The 24,876-nt window shown below is 49.1% G+C and overlaps 1 protein-coding gene across 5 annotated transcripts in view; it reads right to left on the bottom strand.

Moving 5' to 3' along the window:
* The window catches only part of CEP192 (centrosomal protein 192), a 70,456-nt gene extending 45,954 nt beyond the window's left edge, over nucleotides 1-24,502 (bottom strand). For 3 of the 5 annotated variants that reach the window (XM_031439253.2, XM_031439255.2, XM_031439254.2), the window contains exons 1-12: nucleotides 24,393-24,502; nucleotides 23,991-24,161; nucleotides 19,682-19,849; nucleotides 18,922-19,047; nucleotides 16,190-16,368; nucleotides 13,840-13,889; nucleotides 11,547-11,667; nucleotides 9,533-9,681; nucleotides 5,124-5,484; nucleotides 4,577-4,720; nucleotides 2,034-2,098; nucleotides 1,282-1,491 (exon numbers count right to left, since the gene is read on the bottom strand). In XM_031439253.2, coding sequence (XP_031295113.2) covers nucleotides 1,282-1,491; nucleotides 2,034-2,098; nucleotides 4,577-4,720; nucleotides 5,124-5,484; nucleotides 9,533-9,681; nucleotides 11,547-11,667; nucleotides 13,840-13,889; nucleotides 16,190-16,368; nucleotides 18,922-19,047; nucleotides 19,682-19,849; nucleotides 23,991-24,100 — 1,683 coding nt within the window. In that variant the 5' untranslated portion in view covers nucleotides 24,101-24,161; nucleotides 24,393-24,502. Of the gene's footprint in view, nucleotides 1-1,281; nucleotides 1,492-2,033; nucleotides 2,099-4,576; nucleotides 4,721-5,123; nucleotides 5,485-9,532; nucleotides 9,682-11,546; nucleotides 11,668-13,839; nucleotides 13,890-16,189; nucleotides 16,369-18,921; nucleotides 19,048-19,681; nucleotides 19,850-23,990; nucleotides 24,162-24,387 lie in introns of those variants that run through there. The other 2 variants (XM_064481674.1, XM_031439256.2) reach the window with 2 other exon arrangements.
* Between the last annotated feature and the right edge of the window lie 374 nt (nucleotides 24,503-24,876).

The following is a 24,876-nucleotide window of genomic DNA, read 5'->3' as shown; positions in this document are numbered from 1 at the left end:
CTCCTTCGATTCAGTAACTTGAACCGAGTCACATTTCATAACTAACACAAACTACAAATCCCACAGGACAGACCCGTCTGCTCAGGAAGCAGCTCAGTTACTCTCCAGCTTCTGTCGTGTGCCAAAACCAGTCGATCCAGGCAGGAAAATCTGCGTCTCTATTTACTCTCATTTCTTAATTCACTGCAGGTGGGAATCTCAGTTCAGTTCCAAATTTTTCTGTAAACCAACTGAGTTCTAACACCCTGATGTTTTAAATCATACTCTCGAGTGAAATCCAGTTTTAATGCAGACTCCCTCCAACAGCACTGAGCTCCTACATGGAATTTACCTCCAGAGGACACCCGAACCCTTCAGCTGCCCTGTTTCTGTGCTGCTGTCCTAGACCGCAGCCCTCACAGCATCTCCCTTGACGTGCTCTGCCTCTGCCTGCTTCTCCTCCTCCAGGGCTCCTTCTCCACCCAGGTTCCCGTCACACGACCCAGCTGCTCGCAGCCTCCGAGCATGCCTTCCCAGTTTCCCCAAGACGCCCCCGAGCCCTGCAGGGACCCCTAGTGACCCGGCCCTCGTCCACCTCCTCCATTCAACCATCCACCCGCCAGCCAGTCACATGAGCTCTGCCTGCTTCCTGTTCCTCCAACAAGCCACCCCCATTCTCAGCTGCAGGCCTTCACATAAGGCACAGTGTCTTATATGGAAACGCGCTGCCCCTCCCCACCATGCAGGCGCCAGGCAGTGCCTGACCCCCAGGGTTGACGTCAGCCTGACCCCGCACACAAATGGCTTCTCCTCACTCCTTCCCATAATTCAGCACCATCACTTGCATTTAAAAATGTCCTACATGTTCTACATCTTGTTAAAACAAAACTGTTTTTAGACCAGCGGTTTAAAAAAAATGAATCTCTGAATTCTTCCCACCAGCCGATGACACACCCCTAACAGGAACAGGAGACTGAACGCAGGCGAGGCTGGGCTCAGTGGTCCGTGGGCACCATCACACTGACCCTCACAAAGCCCTGAAACTCAGGTTCCTCTGTACAAACTGGGAAACTAAGGCACAGAGGGGTTAAGCACATGGGTCCAGGTCATAGAGCTAGGTAAAGGGCAGAGCTCAGACTGGAGTCAGGGCACGACCGCCCTCCAAACTGAGCTCTGCACCACTGCCCCACCACATCCCTACTCCATCTGTGCTTTCGAGATTCCACACTCAGGCTACACCACCGTAACCCTGAGGTGTAAGGGCTGGTGACTTTAACCACTGTGGGCACACGTCATACTTACTCTCCTCACACTGTGCCCGCCACCGAGGCAACCGAGAGCTTCAGACCTTTGGGCAAAGAACTCTCCTAAGGACAGCCGTAAATAGCTGGCATCATCTTTGTCCAAATCTGATGTGCTAAGTGATCGCCTCAACAGACTGTAATTGACTGAAGCTCCCCAGGACGTGTCCCCGAGGGCAACTGAAGTGTTTCGGGCATCCATATTTTCTTCCTGGAAAGAAAGTTATCGTTTCATTTTATTTCCCCTGCAAGCCCTCTTTTTGTTTTTCTAATATAGAAAAATAAAAATTTAATGAAGAAAATTTAAACATTAACATTTTTGAAAAATTTGGACAAATTCAAGCTTAAGCAACTAATAAAGGTACTAAGGTCCAAAAGAAGATAAATTAATTTTTAACACATGAGCTCTGATTTTGAATATATTGCTTTATGAAATACTGATTGCCATTGGTACAAATCTTCAGAAAGGAGCAAATCTTCAACAGAAACAAGCAGCGCCACCTCATCTTACAACCTGGTTTAAGTGTACGGAAGCACCTCTGAAGCCTACGAAGGTGGCCTCAGTGCACTGAACATCACTGTGATACGCCAGTGATTTTCCAGTTAACAGAGCACAAAGGAAGAGGTAGAAACTGGCTAAATATGAGAAAACCCAAGACAATTCTATGCTCACTACACATCTATTCAGAAAGACATGAACACTTAAATGCAAGGAAAACCCTGAACGCCAGTCACTGTCGACACAACACAAACCTGCAGGAACTGGTGCTCTTTGTTAAAGTCTTCCTCGTCTTGCGCTATCAAATCCAAAGCTTCAGCTTAAAAAAAGGACAAGTTTATACAATTACATTATACCAATGCCTAATTAAACACTAGCATAGAAACGCAACTTAGCTAGTTAAGAAAATGAAGTATTTAAGAAATAAAACTGAAAATGTATGTGAAAGCTTCCAGTACACGATGGACTCATCTTACGAAGTATGTAAGTCTGTGGTTCTGACTCTTCTGGTCATGAACACCCACTGTGACTGATCTCATCAGGTGCTAACCTGCCCTAACTTGCTAACGGGGCTTCTGACGAGTGCAGGGACATGTGTCTTGCTAGGGCCTCAGGGAGAGCACAGCCCCAGGGAGCTCTGGGTCCCGACTGGTGGAGACGGCGATGGTCCCCCGGCCTGCGAGCCCCCACCCCAGACACACTCTGAACCCACAGGTCCACGAACCAGCACAGGAGGGCCAGGAAGCTCCTGAAATCACAGGCACTGTATGTGTCTACAAATGTGTCTCCTCCCCTGGTCCACCTCTTTATGAGCTTTCCTATGTCTTGGACTGTAGACGATTTATCTGGGTGGTGATCCGTATCAGCACCTGAAAGGCCTCTCCAGCTCTCCTGCTGGCCGCAGGGCGTGCCCCTGCACGATGCACCTGACTGAATCAGTCCCGTCTTCTATGTGCAAACTGCTTCCAACCTTTTGTTACAATGAACAATCTGCACGTACATCGTGCAGGTGGAGGCAAAAACCAGGGCCCAGGAGCTGCCTGTCCATGTCCTCTCCATAAACTGTTCACAGCCCCTGTCCAATTCTATACTGAGTAGCAGGCCTTCTTCTTACTGTTTATTAGAACTATTTACATATCTGGGAAATAGGCCCTCAATCTGTAACATTAACTGCAAATTTTTTTTCTCAACTCGATCACTAATTTTTAAAACCTTTTTACCAAAGCATAATTTACATACAAAAAGTGTCTGTTAAGTATACAGCACAAGGAATTTTCACAATCCGAACACATCTGTTTCACCAGATCCACAAGAGGCCTCTGGAGTTTCCTCCCTGAGTGCCCATCTGGATAACCGAGGTCCTCACCTGCAACTCCGCGGGGCTGACTACAGACCCAGCGTGCGTGCTCAGTCAGCCTCGTTCGCTGAACGCACTTGTGAGCCCACCCCACTGAGCGGGGAGCTGCACGCCACCTGCACCCGCTGTGAACAGACACGGCCCGTCCCACAGTCAGAGGGAGTCGCGAGTGTCCAGTCTGGGGCTAAGACATGTCATGCTGCTGTAAATGTCTTCATATGCGTCCCAGGTGAACACACACCCTAAACACTGGGTGCACACTTGGGTGTGGAACGACTGGGTCCTGAAGTATGAAGTTCGTCAAGTTCAACGTCACAAGACAGTGCCAAACAAGTTTCCAAATGGCTTTATCAGTTTACACCCCCACCAGTAACACAGGAAAATTCTATGACCAGTGGCTTTTTCAGTGACAAGGTCCATATCCAGTGTCCAGTCTGTGGCCACTTGTCCTTTCTAAATCAAGGTACCACTGAGCAAGTTCTAACTATAACTTAACCTCCAATTTAAGATTTGTATTTCAAACTAGTGAATATCCTCACTTCAAACCACAATCATCCAAAATTCTACCATTTCTTCTGTTTTCTCCCATCTAAAAGGACTGCATCTTCCCAAATAACTCAGACCACAAACTGTGATCTCTTCTTACCGCTCTACTGTCCTGAAATGCAGTCACTGAATGCTGGCGTACCTCCCTGTCTGTTCTCACTGTGACACCTAGGTCCCTACAACACTGAGGCTCCCTGGGTCGGGGAGAGATGAGGCTGCCGCGTGGAGCCCTGAACGCCAGCCCCAGGGGGTGGGTAGAGGGTCATCAGATGACAAGAGGGCACTCACCCGCCATCAGCACCAGAGACCCACAGGCACTGGACACAGGCGTTCACCCGCGAGGCACGGCCCTGGCTGGGGGGTGGGTGGAAGCCTTCCCCGCACCTGGCCCTGCCCCTCTGGCCTCAGCCCTCCACCTCTTACTGCTCGCCAGCCACACGGGATTTCTGCTCTCCAAATGTGCCCAGGCTGCCTCATCGCCTTCTCTTCACCAAGTTTTCTACACATTGGGAATAGCTCACGCCCCAGATACTGAGGGGCAGAAACTCCACTCAAAAGCCACTTGGGGCGTGACTCAACAGTTACTTCTTCTCTGGACTCCAGGTGACCTGCCTGTCGTCCTGTTCTCTCGTCCCACCCTCCAAGCTGCCGGACAGTCTCCTGAGGGTGGGGCTCTTGTAACTGCTCACTTATCGCTGCTCAGGGAAAGGCTCAGCTCCACCTGGCCTAAGAGAGTATGGGTGACTGACTCAAGCCTCTGCTCCTGCAGAGACAGCAGCTAAGCACACCTTCCAGGAGGGGTGTGACGTGGCTGGTTAGGACGTATAGGATGACCTCGGAACACCATGGGACTCACTGAGAGCAGTTTGGGGCAGGGGGTACTGACACACTTACAGCCGGATCTGAAGTCTTCATTCAGCTCATTACTTAGAGACGCATTCACATCTTCTTCTTTATTAAAAGACGTGTAATAAGCAAGATCAGTGACCCATCTGCCCTCTTCATTTTGATACACCACACTCTGTGGTGGATCCGTATCTAAAAAATAAAATTCCAAAGACACCCTAATGGCACATGCAACAGATAAAATGATGTAATGTTCTTAAAAATTTTTATTTAGTTGACCTATCTTAGTTATCAACAGTACTGAAATCTGCCCAAAACTAGCTAGAGAAAGAAAAATCTACTTTCCCAAAAGAAAACTATCAATGTGATGGTGGAAAAATCAGCCTTAATCCCAGTAAAAGTCCGCAATGGAGGGAGGAGGGAAAGGCTGACTCTTAAGACTCAGGCACGTTTCCACTAGGCTGTGAATAAAGACACCACAGAGGACTTTAAACGTTTTACTAGGTAAGTTTCACTTGGAAGTATATTCTCTTCAAAATTCACAAGCACTTCATACGTATTTCTCTACTTTTTTTTTTTAAAAAAGCCCACTTACGGTCTTTGCTCTTTCCAAAGGACTCGTAATATTCACACGTTCGCCATTCGCCAGCTGGTGGCCAAAGAGCATCAGCGGAACTAACTCCATCGTCACGAACAGGCTTCAAAGCCGCCACGTGCACGTTTTCCTGCGCAGACACTTCCCGAGTCTCGGGGTCTGAACACCCGTCCGTGGGCAGAGCCGTTTCTGCCTCTGCTGTCAAATGCTTACTTTGATGAGGGGACCCTGCCTCCGGCTTTAAAGGGTCCACCAAGTCAAAATCCTCCTTCCTGGCACTTGTGTCATGAAAATAAACAGGATTAAGTTTCGCGTTAGCAGCCCCAAGAGTCTTCACCAGAACTTCTTCTCTTGCACTTTCCTTAAAAATTAAATAACAGAGCGGCAGTAAGTTTCCTCTTTCATAACTCCTTTCAAAAAGAAGTTACGTGGTTTACAGAATGTACTTACTCTAAAAGGGAACAGACTACACAGTATTCACTGTGCTCTTCTAGACTGTACATGAACCAATCACAAAGAATTTACCAAAACCAAAATTCAGACTGTGGTCACGAGAAACATACACCAAGAGATTCAGACACCAAAAGTAGGTCCACACGGTCTTTACATCACAGGATGTCAGAAATGTCAGTTCAATGTTTGTAATTACCACTCGAAGTCTCTTAAAGGATGAGAACCCATTAGTGTGACCAGACTCACGAAACTAATACGCATAACAGACCATGAAAACACAAATATTAACAACTTTGAACAGGAGTAAAACAGCAAATCCTACAAGTGACACTAGAAGTCCAAGAACAACTGCACCGGACGTGGCAGAGAAGCCAGTGCCTCAAAACCACTCCCCAGCATCCCCCGCGGCATTCTTCTGCCCTAGAACCGCAGCTGCCCGGGGGGGATCTGTGAGCCCACGGCACCCTCCCCCGACTCCCAGCCTCAGCGGCCGCGCAGCCACCAGGGCAGCCCGACAGCAGTCTTCTCTGCCAGGTCACGTGTGACGACAAACAGCCTTATGGGCAGCGGTTTTCCAGGGTAAGAGACTGAAAGGCGGCCGTTCTAAGTGAAGGGCAAGATGCTGACTTCGAAATAAAGGCCTCGTGCCACCGTTTAGTAACTGGGTGATTTTCCAACAACGTTACACAAAAACTCTGCCTTGTCTCATTCCAGACAACTTAAGGATTCAGATATAAAAGTACTAGGAGAAAATACAGATGGGTAGCTTCATATTCTTCAGTGAGTAACATCTAGCTAAAACACTTCTGTGAGTTACATCGTATCTCCTGAAAAAGATACATCTGAAGTTTAACCGAGGTGGTACCTGTAAATTGTGACCTTATTCAGAAACAGGGTGTCTGCATATGAAATTAAGTTAAAAAGAGATAAGACCATCCTGGATTCAGGATGGGCCTTAAACCCAAGGAGCAGAGTCCTCAAAAGAGAAAGCGGAGGAAGAGTTCAGAGGGACAGGCCACGTGGGGCTGGAGGCAATGCTGGAGGGGCGCCTGCGAGCTAAGGCACCAGAGCCCCAGGGGCTGGGAGAGGCAGGAAAGAGCCCACGGTGGGAGCTTAGCCCTTTCAACACCTTTATTTCAGATTTTTGGCCTCTAGAACTCAGAAAGTAAATTGCTGCCGTTTTGAGTTAGCAAAATTTTGGTATTTGTTCTGGCAGCCCTGGGAAACTAACAGACACCAGAGGCTGAGATGCATGGGGACAGCAGGTGGAGGCCCTCTGTGGACACGGGGAAGCCACCGTCCACACGCCCAGGAGGCGGCCTCGGGAGAACCAGCCCTGCCCGCACCCGGGCCTCAGACTCCCAGCCTCCGGAGCCTGGAGGAGGTACACATCTGCTGTTTGAGCCAAAAAGTTAAATGAAATGCAGAAGAATCAAAATACCTCCTTAACACAGAGAATGTATAAAAACAATAGTTGAAATATGAATATCCCAAAAGAAGAAAAGACAAAGGAAACACAGACCGTCATCTGAAGCTAGCTATTTTTCACACAGGGCACCAGCAAAGACTAAACAGACCCAGCAAGCAGGAAACTAGCTCTCTACTGAGTAAAGCGCCTTAAAACAATCTTGCATGAAGGACACAGTCAGGTGAGGACAGTCTCGGGTGGACAGGGTCTGTGCTCTTCGAGCCAAGAAGGCGAAGCCACAGCTGTGACTATGACCGACCACCTCCAGGACATGACCCACCCCGAAGAGGACAGGACAGCGCGGGGAGGGATCCTGGGTCTGAAACATCTGGAGACGACCGGCTTTGGGGTTGGGGTTTCCCACGAAGCAGAGCAGCCCCTTGCTGTGATTTACTGGGGAAAAAAAGGGCCCAATGCAGTTGCTGACGGTTTTTAAACCTGAACACGAGATAGGTCTTAGTCTATACTTTGACAGTGTAACTCAGCAAAACTTAAGAGTTAAGGAAATGTGGGGGCGGCGGGGTGCAGAATAAAAGCAATCCAAAGGTCTCTTAGGAGGTGAGGTGTCAGGCGTCAAAGCATCTGACAGTCCCATCCCGTTGGAGTCTCGGGGAAACAGGGAAGTCACAAAACACCCTGGTGGCACATGCCAGCATCCGCTCAGGCAACAGCTGAGAATCTGTCTGGTGACGATTTAGAGAAAACAGAACGCCCTCCAAGGAACAGAAAAAGAGCATCCTTCACAGAATCTAACCACTGCCTTTAAGATCTGCCATCACTGCATGTACCGCTCAGAAATAAAACATTAAACTACGACACGTCGGCAACTGCAAGACACATGTTGATTTCAGATGCACTAAAACACGAAAAAGATTGATTCATCTTAGAATCAATGAAACACAGTAACAGAAACTCCAAACAGATAAGAAGAACCAGGGACAGAGAGAAGGTGGGAGCAGACATGAACAGTGCAAGGAAAAATGAGGATGAGAACATGAGATAAACATTAAATGAAGTAAAACACAAGAACAAAATCAAGAATGTTAATAATGACACTAAGTGTTAAAGGGTTAACTGGCTCATTAAAAAACTCAGACCACCAGATGACATTAAAACATAAAACCCAGCTACATGCTATTTACAAGAAACTCTCCAAACAAATGAGAAAGAAAAACCAGAGAAGAGACTTGAACAGACGAAAACAAGCACACACCAGGTAAAGAAGCAGCAAGGGCGTCAACACCAGCACCATGAAGAGCAGACGGGGCCAACAGCACCGAAAGGGCGCAGGGAGGGCACCGCCTCTGGAGAGGCACAAGCCCGCCCGGGAGGCGACACAAGTCTCACCGCGTGCACGCGAAGCACAGCAGAGGACTGCACAGAGGAAACACCCTAAAGGTGCAAAAATACTTGCATAAAAATTCAATCAAACTGAAGACTCTGACTGACCTCTTCTAGAACTGACATACCTAGCAGATAAGCCAGAAGTGATCACAGAGAAATTAAATAATGCAATACAGCCTAAACTCAAAAAAAAAAAGGATTTAGTTTTCATTCTTCTTATGTCTGTGAAACATATATACGCATTTTACCTAAAACATTTCAACAGGTCCTATTTTTCAGGGCAAGTTCTGAGTATAACCCTGTGCAGGCAGAAATAAACAGCAAGGTAACAAGGAGCAACGTCAGGAAGGCAGCAGAGGAGGCGCTCAGTGGGGAGACAGACACCAACCAGGCCGGTGCTGTGCCAGCAAGAACTCCCGGGAAGTCTGGCGTCTACGTGAGCACTTATGGCTGCCAGAGAAACTAACCTGTTCGTGAGGAACAGGCTTGATTTAATCGGGGGGGGGGGGAGCCATCAGAGACCCAGCTTAGAGGCCACGTTACAGAACAGCAGCCTCGATCTCACAAGTTCAAGGACATGAAGGAACGACTCCACACGGACAGAACAGAGACAAGACAACCAAACACAAGTGTAATTAAAGCCTGGATCAAGAACAGTACCCGTAAAGGACATCTGGAGACAAGTGGGAAAATCTGAACAGGCTGCATATTAGTCTAAATCACTGTATCAAAGTGAGAAAGAGAATTATGATCATATAGGAAGATATTCTTACCACACGAAGTAAATGCTAAGTTATGTTAGGGCGAAATGTCATAGTATCTGCAACTTACTTTCAAATGATTCAGTAAAAAAGCACGTATGGAGAGACAAAGAAAAGGCACAGGTGGCACGAACGTTCACAACTGGGGACTCCGGACTCTGGATAAGGGGGCGTGGCTGCTCACGGTGCCAGTGCCTTCCCTGCAGGGGAGGGGGAGGGAAGAAGCAGCAGGAAAGGACAGGACAGGCATTTCTCTCATCAGTTTACATCTGGGAAAAATAGAGACCGAAGAGCACCAGAAGCTTAAGCTCTATGTCAATATCCACTGAGACCTGTAACACCTCTTGCCAAACTTCTGAAGAACCATGAAGACAGGGATGTACCTGACTAGGACCACTTGTAGGTAACGTAAAACAGACTTCCGGAGGCTCCTGTCCTTCAAGGTCTTCATATATCATTCCTGGAATCGCCAGTTGCTCAAAATAAGCTTCCAAATGATCGTCATAGAACTCTTCATCATCAATATCATCATCTGTTGGTAAAACGGAGAAAAACAGGGTAGGCTTTGAAGTAGTGATTTAACTGTAAGTCATATTTAATCAAAACAGTGAGAAAACATAGGTCTATAGCCTGTGTTATTTTGTCTTAATATTTAACGTGAAAAACTATTACAATTTCAGTCTATAAATCATTACGAGCATTTAACACAGACTAAATATTAAACCCTCATTGAGAAGACAGCACAGAATTAAGTCCTGGCATATGTGGAAAGTTAGGATACAACAAACGTGGCAAAGATCAGTGGGAAAAGGGCAGATTATTCAGAAAGTGGTGTAGGAAATGAGCAACTCGCAATAAAAGACAGAGAGACTTCCCACAGGAGAAGTTAGAGCAAATTCCAGGTGGATTAATGAAACCTCAAACAGTATCCCATTTTGAAAAAGAAATGAAAAAAGGTATAACGAAGCTGAAAATTAATAGATATGATGAGAAAAAAAAAATTCAACCTCCAACAAAACCAGGAAGTTGCAAATAAACAAATAAAACAACAATGCAGTGATTTTCAACGTTCCAACACCCAGCCCAGCAAGGGCAGGACAAAACTGCAACTCTCACTCATTCACAATGCTGCTGCAAGCTGTCCCTGCCTTGTCAAGGGGGTGATTCTGCAATCAACAGAAAGAGCCTTAGAAATGCCATCTGCAGCAGCACGGATGGACCTGGAGATCATCCTTCTAAGTGAACTAAGCCAGAAAGAGAAAGACAACTACCATATACCACTCATATGTGGAGCCTACAAAGACAAGTGAACTTACTTACAAAACAGAAACAGAGTCACAGAGAACAATCTCACAGTTACCAAGGGGGAAAAGGGTGGGAAGGGATAAACTGGGAGTTCAAGATTTGCAGATACAAACTACTACTATATATAAAATAGGTAAAAAACAAGTTCCTACTGTAGAGCACAGGGAACTATATTTGATACCTTGTAGTAACTTATAATGAAGAAGAATATGAAAAGGAATATACATATGTACATGTATGATTGAACTATTGTGCTATACACCAGAAACTGACACAACATTGTACACTGACTGCAATTCAATAATAAAAAAGAATATATTTTATTCAAACCAGGAAAAAAATTAAGAGCCTTAAAATTAAGGACTCATAACCTGTGATGGAATTATTTCATCTCAGTCTATCCTACTAAAACGAAGATCGGTACAAATTCACATCAACAATTCTATAATCCAAACATATCTAAAAACCCTGGCCTCCAAACCTGTCCTTTCTGCACTCAGCTCAGCAGCCTGGCCCTCAAAGCCATGACTAATTTGGTCCCAACCTTCTGGACTTAGCCCCCAGTTCAGAGCCCCCCCCCGCCGCCACCCGGTGCTACAGACCTGCACACAAGACCACGGCTGTTCCTCACACATGGGCCATGCGCCTATCCACCTCTGCTGAAGCTGTCCCTGCTTCTTGAAATGCATTTCCTTCCCGCACCCACAGTGAGGCCACCACAGGCCCCTTCTTCAGGGGAAAACCACGCCCCCGTCACTAAGGCCCCTTCCTCAGTGAGAATCGAGCCCCAGCCTGTGCAGCTCAGACGCTGCGCACTTGGCAGGTCTCCTACCACACGGCCTCGTGCTGAGCGGCACTGAGCTGACCTTCAGCTGAGAACTAAGCGTGGTCCTACAGGTCGCTGAACAGGAGAAGAAAACCCCAGCCCTTAACAGAGGCGGCCAGGGGAGTGCTGGCGGGCAGGCGGTAAAGAACAAGGCAAAGACACAGAGAGCCGCATGATGGCTGGGCCCCACCACCGCTGCCACTGCCACCGAGGGAGGCATCGAGCCGCACGGTGTGGGCCGGGCAACACGGGTCTAGACACACTACCAGAGGACTCCTCCAGGCTCGCCAAGGACATTAGCTGCTCGTTTTCTAAGAGACTCAGATGGCTCAAGTCATCGCTTGGACTCCTCTCTTCAAACTGTTCTCCTGCATCAGGAACAGCGATCTGTAAGAAATAAAAGTAAGACGAGAACAGCGCACTTGCTACCGTGAGGCCGAGCACAGGCTGCAGGGAGGACCGCCAACCAGCCCATCGTCTGTGGTCCCGGCTCAGGACCGGGCTAGCGACCCTCTTCCTGCCCAGGCCACCTGCCTCCCCAGACCCACCCAGTGAGGCATCCTTAACATTTAAGGCCCCATGCTGTGCGCACATGCTCGGAGGGCCTGGCAGTAGTCACTCTGCTAAACGCAAGCGAGTCTGAGCAGCTCGAGGCCTGCAGAGGAGGTGCCGGTAAGAGCGCAGCTGGGCTCCGCAGGCTGCACTGGACAGGGCTTTCCCGGCTCCAGCCGGGGACCGAGAGGCACACGGGCACGTTGCAGTTTGCTAGGACATTCGAGGCCCAGAATAAAAAGTAAATTTCCTCAAGTGTCAATTTTATTTCACAATCATATTAAACATATGTCCAACAATATCATCTTATGAAGTAAAACTACAAAATGCACACTCATTTTTCGGATAAAAGCATAGGCTCTCAATGAACCTCCGCACTTGGAGAGGACGGTGCCCAGCTAGGCTCACGGAGACCTGAGGCCACGGTGCACCACACTACTGCTCTGCGAACGTAAGCTCCTTGTGACACTTTTCAGGATAAAAAACTGGGGGAAATCTCTATGAGAAAGAATATGTGTGAAACACCTCCACCTTGCGGGTCGCGTCTGCTACATGGCCAGGCCTGGCGCCCTGCACACGGGCCAGCTGAACTAAGGGCTCGGACAGGCCCCACTTGGATAAAGGGCTGTGGCGCTGCCCCTGCAGACACGAGACGCCCCCGCCGGCCGCCTGGACGGCCCGCAGTCAGGGGAGACCGCTGGCCGGGCTTTTCCAGAGCAGTTCTCTCCTGCAATTACTTCCTCATCCGTTTGCACCAAGCAGCTCATGTTTTTACACTTGTTTGCTGCTTCCCAGTTTTATGGTCCCTCTCTGAATTATCAACGATTTCTACACTTTCAGGAAGTCAAGTCTTCAACCAGCCTGAGAAAATAAATGAATCTATCACAGAAAAAGTTAGTCTCCCTCTTTAGAAACCATCTTTCCTAAACGTTCGAGAAACCATGCTTTGTGACCGAGTTCCCACCTGACAACACCTGCGAGAGGGGCTCTCACAGCTGGGAGTGGCACGTGGTAACACGCAGGGAACAGGCACACAGCAGAGCCCGCATGTTTCCTGTGAGGGGCCAGACGGTGAACATTTCGGGGTTCACCGGCCACACAGTCTGTCGTGACGGCTCAACTTGGTGGCTGTGGCACAAAAGCTGCTATGAACCACCAGGGACAGACAGACGGACACGGCCACCCTCCAGTACGACTGAAAGGGACAGGAGGCAGCGTGGACGTGGACAGGGAGCTACAGCCAGCCAACCCCGCTCAGGGAAACACCTCTTACATTAGACCCTTTTCATCTTTTTATAAAAATAATCCTAAAAATTCTTATGATAGTAGAACAACAATCGCACCTCCTTTTTATAAATTTTAGAAGTGCTCAGTTTATATTTAATACACAACTCTCATAACTGAGTGAGACTACAGGCCAGAAATCACAGTTCGCCGCCAACACTGGACATAAGTGTTTCTCTGCCCACTACCCTTCCTCTGAGGGGCCCGTCCCTACTTCCTGTGTCCCGGTGGGGCTCCCGTCACATCCCTCCAAGCGTGCACACATACAGCAACGCACACACACGCACAGACACACGAGGAAGTGGACGTGAGGCCCGGGCTGGGAAGTCAGAGCTCACCCCACCCACAGCGCCCTGGCAGACACGGGGAAGGACAGGCCCCAGCAGCTTGTCACAGGTGCTTTTCTTTTTTCACTTCACCCTGAGAGAAAGATCACGCTCTGCCTTCCTGACCACAACTGCTGTGGGCGGACACTCGGACTGCCTGCAGACAAACACAGCCCCCATCAGTCAACAAACGACCCAGCGCCCTCTGAGCCGGGGAATCGGGATGTGCCGAATCAAACGGGAGAAGCCCTGAGCCCACGCGCCCACTCCCACCGGAGCCGCACGGAGCCGAACAGAGATGCCGCGCGCTCAGCAACAACTCAGCACTCACGTGTGTGAAGTACAATTTTCACTCCCCCAAGACCACTCCACAAATGGGTAACACGTAAAAGATTACCTTGTCCTCCTCATTCATCCACGCCCGAGAACGAGAATCAACGGGAAGGTCTGTGTAAGAAAACAAACACAAAACTCAGAGACCAGCTTTTTATCAACTAAACACCCAACAACAGTTAAAGGTAGCAAATTAACGAACTAAGTAAACATTTTTCCCTTTAAACAGAATAGAGCACTTTCACATGAGGGCAGAGGGTAGAGGCCAGTTACATTAAAAACTGCTAGGCTGGGGAAGCTGGAAGAGTTAAACACTTGCCAAAAACACCTGAACAGGAATCTAAGCGCCGATGTCTGCTTTACAGAGAGGGTGGGCAGGAGAGAAGCCAGAAAAACGACACCTCGAGGAAGCAGACAGACAGCGGAGACCAGCGGGATGTCTCCAGGATGAGGCACTCGGACGCTCTCAACACGGCACTGACTCCAGAGACCCCACGGCAGGTGTACCTGAACACAATCTTCCTTGGGCCAAACTCAAGCACCCACCAAGACAAGCAGTAAGCCGAGTGTGGACTAAAGCACTAGCTGTCAACAGAAGGACCACGCTTGCAGCAGCACCGTGGTCATGCAGGGAAATGTCCACGTTTTTACAGATGTGCTAAAACACGTAAGAACAAGATGATGTCTGGAATTTTTAAGTATCAGGAAAAAAGGCAGCAAGAACCAGAGATGAAGCATGTGACACAGTCCTACACCCCCTGAGGCTGTGGGAGAGGTTTACGGGCATTTGTTTTAATGATACAAAACTTACCATAAAATTACCCCTTTAAAATGTACACGTCAGCGGGTTTGGTATACCTGTGAAGCTGTGCAACCATCATTGCTAAGCACCCCGTATTCTCAGCACTGCACCATCACCAGTCACTCCTGCTCCCCTCCCCCAACTACTCTGTCTCCTGGGTCCGTGTGCCAGGCCTGCGGGCAAAGGAGGCCTCCCTGTGTGTCCCGCCCCCAGCATGCTTTCCAGCTCATCGCACCAGCACGCACCCACATCCTACCCTTGTGGCTGAGCAACACCCCCAAGTGCACACGCTGCAACTGGCTCGTCTGCACCTCACTTGACAGGGATGTGCTTCCACTTTCCAGCTACTGTGACCAGAGCGGCTGTCGACACTCGTGTGGACAAGTTTGCGCGGATGCGTGTCTGGGGTCATATGTGGCACTGGGTTGAATGTGCGGGCCCAGTTCCTAACGAACACACGCAGTAACCACCCCATCGTCCCTCCCGCAGGTGTGAGGCGGCCTCTCCTGGTTCTGACGTCCACTTCCCTCACGACCACAGAGGCTCAGCGTCTCCCCACGGGCCTGCCAGCCGTCCGTGCAACTTCCTTAGAGCACCGTCCAGCCACGTCCTTTGCGCTTCTACAGGTTTGGTTACTTGTCTTTCCACGGAGTTGCGAGGCTTTCTTCACGTACGCTGGGTGTTAGGCCCTCATCACACAGGAGCGACACACGTGGTTTGCAAATATTTGCTCCCATCTTTGGGCTGCCTTTTCACTCTCTCAAAAGTGTCTTCAGAAGCACAAGTTTTCAGCTTCAACGACGTCCAGTTTACCATATTTTCTTTCACTGCTTGTGTGAGGACTTCGTCTATTCTACTTTCATACATATTTGACATTTTTCATCAAGAGAAACATAAACATCCCTTAAAAATTCTAACTTGAACATACGAATGTACATCCATCCACCAATCCAACAACATGCACATAAGCAAGGCCTTCTGAGCGCTGGACTGAGGTTTGGTGCACCCTCCATACAGAACCCTACAATACAGTTTTCAATTTCAGGTCTCATTTCTTTGAAGAAAGAGAACATAGAGTCTTAAAAGCATTCTGACAGAAGCCTATAAATTTACTTACTTCACAGTTTACCCCACATTTTGGTAGCTTCTTCCCCAGATTCAATTTTATAACAATTTTTTAAATGGCTCCAAAGTGTTCAACTTGGTTTTCTTACAATTTCTTTTAAAATTTATAACTCACCAGTTTATATAAAAATGAGTTTAGGAACAAAAACAACTGCTGACAAGAATACAAACTAATTGATGGGGGAAAAAAATGCAAAAAGGGCATCAGAACAGCCTCCTTGTCCTGGACCTAAAGCGTGCTGTGAGCATCAGATAGCATGGTTTCCACAGCAAGGGAGGTTTCAGCTTAACCAGTAAGGACAGATGAGAAGTTAATTAAGAGACCTTTCCTCATAGAAGCATTACAGATGTGACATTACTGGGTGAACGCCAAACCGAAGTATTTTCAGTCTACAGTATCACAGTTTAAGATAAGCACCGCTCCAGAGACAGGGACATGAGGAAACTAAAACATGCACAGGAAGAAGGAAGCTGCTTGGCGCAGTACCTCGCACTTGCTGCAGCGGCGAAGCCCCGTCGAAGGGGCGGCGGCTCTGGAAGGGCTCGGCGACTCTGGCCGGCCCCTCGTCTGCTCCTGCTGCGTCACTCTGAAAAGCGGGCTCTCTGAGGACGACATCTGACAAACGCTGGCTTTCCGTACGGTTCTTTGTCTTAGAGACAGAACTTCTTTATAGGGGAACAAAACAACGACGAAATGTTAGTTACCTCGGGTATATCTATAAAACATCCAATAATCAGTTACGTATTTCATCTGTGAAAAAGAAAACACTTCTGGGACCAGCCAGGCATCCTGGGGACTGTCCTACCATTTGGGTCCAGTGTCGTACCACCTACAAAGTCAAGTATCATACTGTTACTCTGCCTCTTAAGTGATAAAATAAGGTTTTTTTTTTCCTTTCCCAAGTATTATCACATCAAGAGAAAAGCTCAGCTTTTTAAAAACAAGGACAGACTTCAAGGACACTGGTGCACCTGCCAGACAGCTCCTTCTCTGAATCACAAGTGCTTTGGAAGCTTCACTGTAGCCCCTGCCACTGCTCCTATCCCACCTTCCTATCTGCCTTCGTCATCTAATACACAGATGAAAAGGCTCTTCCATAAAAGCAATCTTCCACCCATCCTACTGCAAAACCTCTCAGGTCTGCCACTCACCAAAGCCACTTCACCAGCAAGAGGAGCAAAGAGATGGAACTTCAGGAAAAAGCTGCTAAATGCAACAAATTTATCGTGTGACACACAGATTCCCAGGGCCAGGCTTAAATCTGGCCAGGAGGGATGAAAAGAAAATAGCTCTGCCATGTGTTCCGAGTCCAAACCCTCTATGCCTGAGGCAGACTCCAAGTGACATGCTGGTCTCTCCATCTCTTCACCGCAGCCGTAACACACAGAAAGCCATTCGCTGACCCAAAGGAGCATTCGCATGCAGACACACGAAAGCGTCACCCAATCAAACAGAAGCCGAGTAAGAGAAGGCAGGGGTGGCAGGCAGGCCATAAACGGACAGAGTCGTGTGGTTGAGAAGACAGACAGAAGCAGGGGTAGGTTGCACGGCAAAGGACACCATCAACGGGGGGAACAGGCAGCCCACTGGGTGGTAGGAGACACCTGCCAACTGTTACATCCACCAAGGGGCTAGCATGCAAAGTATACAAAGAACTCTTATCACTCAACAGCAAAAAACAAACAACCTGATGAATAAATGGGCAGAAGACCTAAACAGACATTTTTCCAAACAAAACATACAGATGGCCGACAGGCACACAAAAAGCAGGGAAATGCAGATCAAACCCATAATGAGATGTGACCTCACACCTGTCAGAATGGCCATCTTCAAAGAGAACACAAATAACCATGTGGGTGCAGACGTGGAGAAAGGGGGCCCCACACACTCCCACATGTGGCCAGAGTGAGCCTGCGGGGCCCCCGACTTGGTCAGAGCCCCTGTGTGCCCACGGCCCTCCCGGCTGAGCCTCCACCTCCAATCCACCTCCTGAAGGCCACTCCCTCCTTCAAGCCTCTGCTCAGACCTCACACCTCCTGGAGCCCCGCAGTGACCTTTCCCTTCAACCTTCCTAACATCCTCCTTATCACATTCCATTTTTTTCTAGCACTCTCCCTTCTTCTAGCACTCTCCCTTCTAATATACTATACAATCGGTATAGTCTAATGCCTTTTGTGTAGTGCCTGTTTTGTTCACTGGTCTTTCCTAAGCCCTTGGAGGGGCACCTGGCACACAGTGGGCATTCAGTCAAAAACACGCTGAATGAATGAATATACGAGTTAACATTTTTAATACATGCAAAGTCCTTACATCTAAATCTTATCAGGAGGCAATTCACAACAAACACATAAGTGATGAATAAACATTAAAGTATGTTCAATCCCAAGAATACTCAATTATGAATTCACCTCTGAAAACTTTAAGACTGCCTGGAATGCCACCATCAAGAGATAACTACTGCTTACGTCTCGGTGTATAGCCTTGCAGACTTCTTTCTGTGCACTTAGGCACGCGTATAAATACATTCCCTGACTTCCAAAATCAGAGATTACAAGTAACATTACATAGTGAGGAGGCTCAGAGAAGCAAGGCCCTCACGTACGTCTTCCAGTGGGAGGAGACACCGGTACAAACCTTCCCAAGGGCAACGTGCTTGTCTGCTCTGGTTTGTAAAATCAAATATTCCTAACCCAGCAATTTCAATCCAAATTCAATTTCTCTGAACAAAGTAATCTACCAGGTGCAAAATGCACGTGTAAAGAAGCTCACTAAATTTAAAATGGTAAAATTCCAGGATCTCGATGCCTAACGTGGTGCAGCCACTAGCCCGTGATGCTGCCTGCGTTACCCATGTGGAAAGAGGAGCACAGACAGCGACTGCTACAGCGATAGACAGCATGCCCACCTCAGTCCCGTCTCCGTAACGTATCATTACATATGTACACGTGAGTGTGCACAGAAGACCGTCTAGAGGACCAAATAAAAAGATAGCCAGTGGCTATTACCCAGTTAGCAGGATTACAGACCTTTGCTGTCCTCCTTATAATTGTCATATTTTATAATTTTTTCAATGAGCATATGTCACTTGTCAAACGGGAAAAAGTATTTTGAGAGCTTGAAAATGTCTGTAATTAAACTAAGATTCTCAGACCTGATGAGAGACAATCACGTGTGCATTTCCACAAGACACGGGGAGCAAGACGCAGGGGTGAACTTACTCATCTTCCCGGAAGACGAGCTGTAACCTCTCTCGTGGTTCCACTTCACTCTGGCTGCTGGGAGAGGACTCCAACGGAATCGAAAACCTCCCTTCCACTAAGTAAGATGCCTGGACATCACAAAACCTACACACAAAAAATTGTTTAATTGCTAACAATTAGATTATACACATTTAAACTCACTACACCACAGGGCCATGTGATTGTACAACCAACAAAAGGGCCCAGTGTTCAAGCCCCTCATCTTATGTCGAAGCACTGAGACCATGCACGACCAGCACAGTGTGCCGGCATTAAACGGAAGAGCCACAGAAACCTTAAAGCTAAAGGTTTTTAGTGAATTCGTCCAACCCCTGTTCCAAAGGTAGAGGCGATGGCCTGCAGGGAAGTCCAGGTTGGGAGGACAGGACGGCGGCTAAATATTCCAGCACAGGTGAACTTTTACACACGCCACACGTGGGCACGCAGCTCAGAATACTAGCCGCCAAGAGGTGAACTAACACAAAGCCAAACAATACGGACAGAAAAACCGTCAGTGGGCTGAAAGGTCACCGGAGCTCAGTTCCACACCCACCACCACTGCAAGTAAGGCAATGGCACAGGAAAGGGTAAGTTTCATCTTCTCTGGTAACAGTTGTATATGAACAGCCAAGCCCTCAGACACAGCAAAAGCACAAGCCTGACTGGGAAATCCACAGAAGTGTCAGTACCTCGCAGGCTTTATGGATCTGAAACAACCATCTGTTCACACAATTCTTACCTGTTATCAGGGCTGTGTCTACTTCTAGCAAGCGTTGAAACAGCAACAGGCAAGCCAAGATTAGAAGAAAGAGTCACATTTTCCAAAATCCCACTATTACCAAGTAATGAATTGGTTAAAAAGCTTGGGAATGACTCTTCAGCTATACCTCGAACATCTTCCATCTCACTGCAATGAGAAATCAAATATTACTGTAAAACCTTTTCACATGATTAAGAGTACATGCCTCTAAATCTTAGAAAACTGATAAACTTTAGGGGAAAAAAATCATTTTTGGGGGGAACAGCACCAAGAGGGGATACTATTAGCAAGCATTCTGGGGTAAAGTAATTCTCAGAATACTTCGCTACTTTACAGTTGAGAATATAAACATCACACGTTCTTCTTACAGTTAACACAACAATGAACTAGAACACAGCTCGGTCTGCTCTTGGAGTGAAGAACCAAAGACAGCACAACACTAATGGCACATGCACATGATTTCACGACAAGTCAAGCATTCCTGCTGGGTACACATTCCAACACGGAATAGAAAACAGAACTAGCAAAATCCAGCTGCTGATCTGAGAGATTAAGGGTGAGTAAATGGCTAAAAGGTGACTGCATCCAAAGAAAAATCTTAAGTTAAATAAAGTGTATCTGGCACACGGACAAGGCAAAACTGGTAAACGTGGCACCCAAAGGCTCAGCGTGGGCACCTGACTCGGAACCTGCACGACTGACAGAGGGCCCCCAGTCCACGCTGGCCACTGGTCTGCCCGTGGCCGCAGTACTCAGGAGCTGCTACTCAATTTCAAAAATATTTCAGGGGGGAGGGTATAGCTCAGCAGTAGAACGCGTGCTTAGCATGCACAAGGTCCCAGGTTCAATCCCCCGTACCTCCAGTAAAAAAAAATTAGTAAATAAACCTGATTACCTCCTCTCCCCACAAAAAAAAAAAAAAAAAGAAATGCAAAATTATTTCAAAGTCTTTATCATGAAAGGGCTGTGGGGAATTCAATGAAGAAAATAAATCAGGAAAGACTCAATAAACGGGTATTGGCGCTATTCCTTGAAGAATGAGCAGAATTTTTACAGGTAGAGTATGATGAGATAAGGGCGCTTTTAAGGTGACAAACATAAGGAGTGGTGGGAGAGAACTAAGATTTATTGCATACTTACTACCTCATCTCACTTATCCTCATGTCACTAAAGAAGACAAACTCAGAGACTAAATTGGCTAAATTTACCCAAGGTTGTGCAATTAGTAAGATTCAAGCCCAGGTATTACTCTGCTCTAAGCACTGAGTGTGTGACGGCCCTACCAAGTGCCACTGTATGTGGCATCAGGTGTAGAAAACTTCACAGTGAGTAAAACCACGGATCCTAAAAGCCCTCAATGGTCTATTAGGAAGTCTGGACTGACCCCACCAGCTGAAGGAGAGGAAGGGAGAGGGCTCAGAGCCTGGAAGAATATTCTAAGAGGTGCCACCACTGATAAGGCGGACAATGAAGGACTGTGCTGGGGTCAACGACAGAGGCACTCAAGTAGGTCTGATGGTCAAATTTAATTACTCTATAAGGTGGGAAAAGTTTTAAGACCACTAGACATCTGTGAAACGTATTTGATTATGGATGAAGTACCCCTGCCCTGTCCACTCTGCACCTGACCCTAGGTGGACCTTTCTCTCTGCGCAGTCACTCCCACCAGCTCACCGTCAGCTCCCCCAGCTTCTATGGAGCTTCCTCTCCCTCAAACCCTGCTCTCTGCCTGCAGCTACCGCAACATCCCCACGGTCCCTTCACCACGCAGCCTCCAGAAGGGAACCGCAGGGGGCCAGCCAGCTCCATGCATCCCCAAGCCCCTCCCCACCAAAACGCTGGGCAACATCAACACCCATCTCCCTGCTGCCAAATCCCAAATCCAATTCCAGTCTTCATCTTCTTAAACCTAACAGAATCAAACTCACACATCCTCACAGAAATACTTTCTGCACTTGGTTTCCAAAACACAGCTGCCAGGTCTCCAGCTTCCCTGGCTGCTCCTCCTTCTCCCCACAGCCCCCGCTGTGCTCAGGCGGTAGCATCTCCTAGGGACCCTCCCTGCAGAGCCCCCATCGCAGGCCTCCAGTCTCCTCCGCAGTGCACTCCCCACACGCAAGTCACCCCGTCAGACAAGTCGAGCACTGTTACTCCCCAGCTGGAATCCCGCCACTGGTTTCCCATCTCACTGACAAAGCTGGTCCTTGGCCAGATGTCTCCGACCTGCCTCCTGCTGTTCTCCTCCGCTCACCCAACCCGGCCCCCCTCGCCTCCCTGCCGGTCCTCCGGTCCTCCAATGACGCCCAGGTGCCCTAACATCCTGCCCCTTCACCTCCCCCAGGTCATCAGCCTGTGCAGCGCAGCAGGGCCTGTCGTAGTGTTCCAGTCGTGCCATTAGAACGGAAGCTCCATGAGGGCAGGGACGCGGCCTGTTTAACAGTGAACCCCTGCCTGGAGCGGCGCCCCGCACAGAGCAGACCTCAGTAAACCTACCGGGTGAATGGCTGTGTCCACACTGAGCCAGTACACAGCACATATCTTTCCAACCAGCACATAAACGCCCCGTCTCAGATCATGTCCGTGTTCTCCCTCCTATCACGTTTCAAACTACTTCCTCTTCTCAGCTGCTACAAACACCCTCAACTCTCCCACCCTATGCCAGGAGGCAGAAAACCTGTCCCCATCCTTCCTTTGCATGTCCCACTTCCCTCTTCTCTTCACAGCCAAGCGTCTCCGAAGCCTCCGCACCACCGCTCCTGTGTCTGACTGGACATCCTCCTCCTCTGCCTGCTCCCTCCTCATTAGGGATCCCGGGAATCCGACATCGGCTCCGTCAGGCAGTGCACAGCTTACACAGATGGATCGCCAACTCAAATGCCTGCCAGACCACAGGACTCTTAAGAACCGACATCAGCTGGAAACTAGGACTCCACTAGAACACACTTAAAGTCAATGAAAACACAGTTGCCAAACAGCACACATCCAGGAGGCCAACTCCTGAGGGCAAACACGCCTGCACCCAAAACGCACCCTGAATCATTCCACACATTTCCATCTCTGCTGTTACCACCCTACCAACCTCTTCACCAGTCTCCAAGCTTCCATTCCTGCCACCCTACAATTAATTCTCCATATGGCAACCAAAGGGGCCATGAAACATAAATCAGTACCGTACCCTTAATGAAAACTTTAGCGAGCCACTTCAACTTCCACACCTCCTGGCTTACCACCACATACCAGCTTTTCTGTTCCTGTGACACCAAACCCACCCCACCTCAGGGCCAGAACACTCTTCTAGGTACCTGCACAACTAGCTCCTTCCTGACATTCCCCTCAATTCAAATGTCACCTTCTGAGAGAGGTGGTCCCTTAAGTCCCATGTAGCTCCACAGTCGATCACCCTCATTTTAACTTCTCCAGCATTTATCACTGTTTCTGTATTTCTGTCTTCTTCCCCTAAAAAGATTGCTCTCTAAGAGCAGAAACCTTGCCTACCTATCCACCACTCTTTAAACTACTGTGCAAGTCTTCCAACTAGCCTCTCCACACCTAGTCCTGTAGTTACTAACTCACTTCCTTATTTACAAAGACATGCACCACATCAAAAGTTACACTGAGCTCCCTAAGAGTTACCCCTATGTAGAAGGAATTAAATCCAGGAAAACTCAGATAGTAAGCAAAGGCCATCCATGCAACCACCACTACCAAACACCCACCAGGAAAGACACTCTGGAAGCTGACGGTCCTCAGCAGTGCCGATACAGTGGGGCTCTGCTGCGGGGGCCACGGGAGCGCAGACCAGGGGACGCCCCTCCCGCGGCCATCCGGCACCCGGTGTCTCCTGCTTCCGGAAGGGTCACATCTGGTCTACACCATCCAGGGTCGCCGTCCTAGAGCCTTTCTAGGAGGGAGACCCCGCGTCCCTCCGTGTCGCGTTACCGCCACGGTTCTGTCACCGAAAGTGCGGACGGTATGATGCCATCTTTCCTGTCACTTTATTTGAACTCCGAAGCCGCCTTCGGGATTTCTCTTGGTATTTCTCTCGGGTTTCTCTCAAAGAAGTAACCTCAAAATTTCCTGCCTGAGTTTACTTACACTTAACTGCTGTAACTCCACGCCTGGGTATATAAAATACCATTTGCTGCAGTCTTTAATTGGACGCCTCCGTGTACAACTGAACACATTTAAAAGTACACGCGGTGGGGAAAAGGCAAATCACACCTGCCGACATCCTAAGACACTCTTCTCAACCAGACAGGCATCTAGCATAGCAGTTTTCAAAGCTTACCGTAATCTTCGCCCCAAAAACTGAAATCCGGAGAAAAAGTTGATTTTGGAGCAGTAAAAACTCCAGGCAAATGACCTCAAAACGGTAACAGCGAGTGAAAATACTGTCATAAAAACCGCTGTCCTCCAGGCGACGGCCTCGAAAGGGACCTCATGCTCCTCTAAGCAAAGTCTGAAAGGGAGAAAACCAAAGCAGGGCGACGTCAAACGCCGTCTGCTTCCCGTTCTGCAGGAAACGACCCGCGGGGGCGCGGGAGCGCGTTCCCCGGCCCGACCCGGCCCGCGAGCGGGGCCCCGCGCCTGGCGCGAGGGGGAGGCCGGGAAGCAGGCCCCGGCAACAAAACCCGAGTCCGGACGCCCAGCCCTCACGCCCGACCCTCCCCGCCCGGAGGACCCACCTCACCGAGCCCGCGACACCAGCCGCGGGAGCGGAGCCACTGGAAGGTCCGCGGAGGCGGGAGCGTCGAGCGTCCTGCGTCCGGCGGCACAGACAGTGCGCGTGCGCGCACTCACCCGCGGCGTCCACCGGGTCCGGCCGTACAGCGCGCCGCTCAGGTTTACGTCGGTTCACGGCACAGGCCGAGAGGCGGGGACTCCGAGCCGACTTAGGGTTGGACGGCGCGAAAGGACGAGCCCGCTGATTGGGCGAGGGCGGGCGTCCCGGATTTGAAGCGGGAAGCCGCGCTCCGCCCGGCAGCGCGGCGCCCAGAGCCTCACCCACTTGAGGGCGCCACGCCTCCCAAACTCGGGGGCCCGAGGGCACCGGCCTCGCCTGGCGCACGGAGCACTGTCGGGGGGACGAGTCACCCGACACACCCCGAGGTCGGGGCTGCCAGCTCTCTGTCCTACGGCAGCAGACGCTGACCCGTGTGCTCTGCAGTTAGGCC

This window comes from Camelus dromedarius, chromosome 32 (genome assembly GCF_036321535.1).
Source record: "Camelus dromedarius isolate mCamDro1 chromosome 32, mCamDro1.pat, whole genome shotgun sequence".
Classification (NCBI taxonomy): Eukaryota; Metazoa; Chordata; class Mammalia; order Artiodactyla; family Camelidae; genus Camelus; species Camelus dromedarius.
The sequence above is the reverse complement of the archived record's forward strand: the minus strand, read 5'-3'. Positions and strand labels throughout refer to the sequence as shown.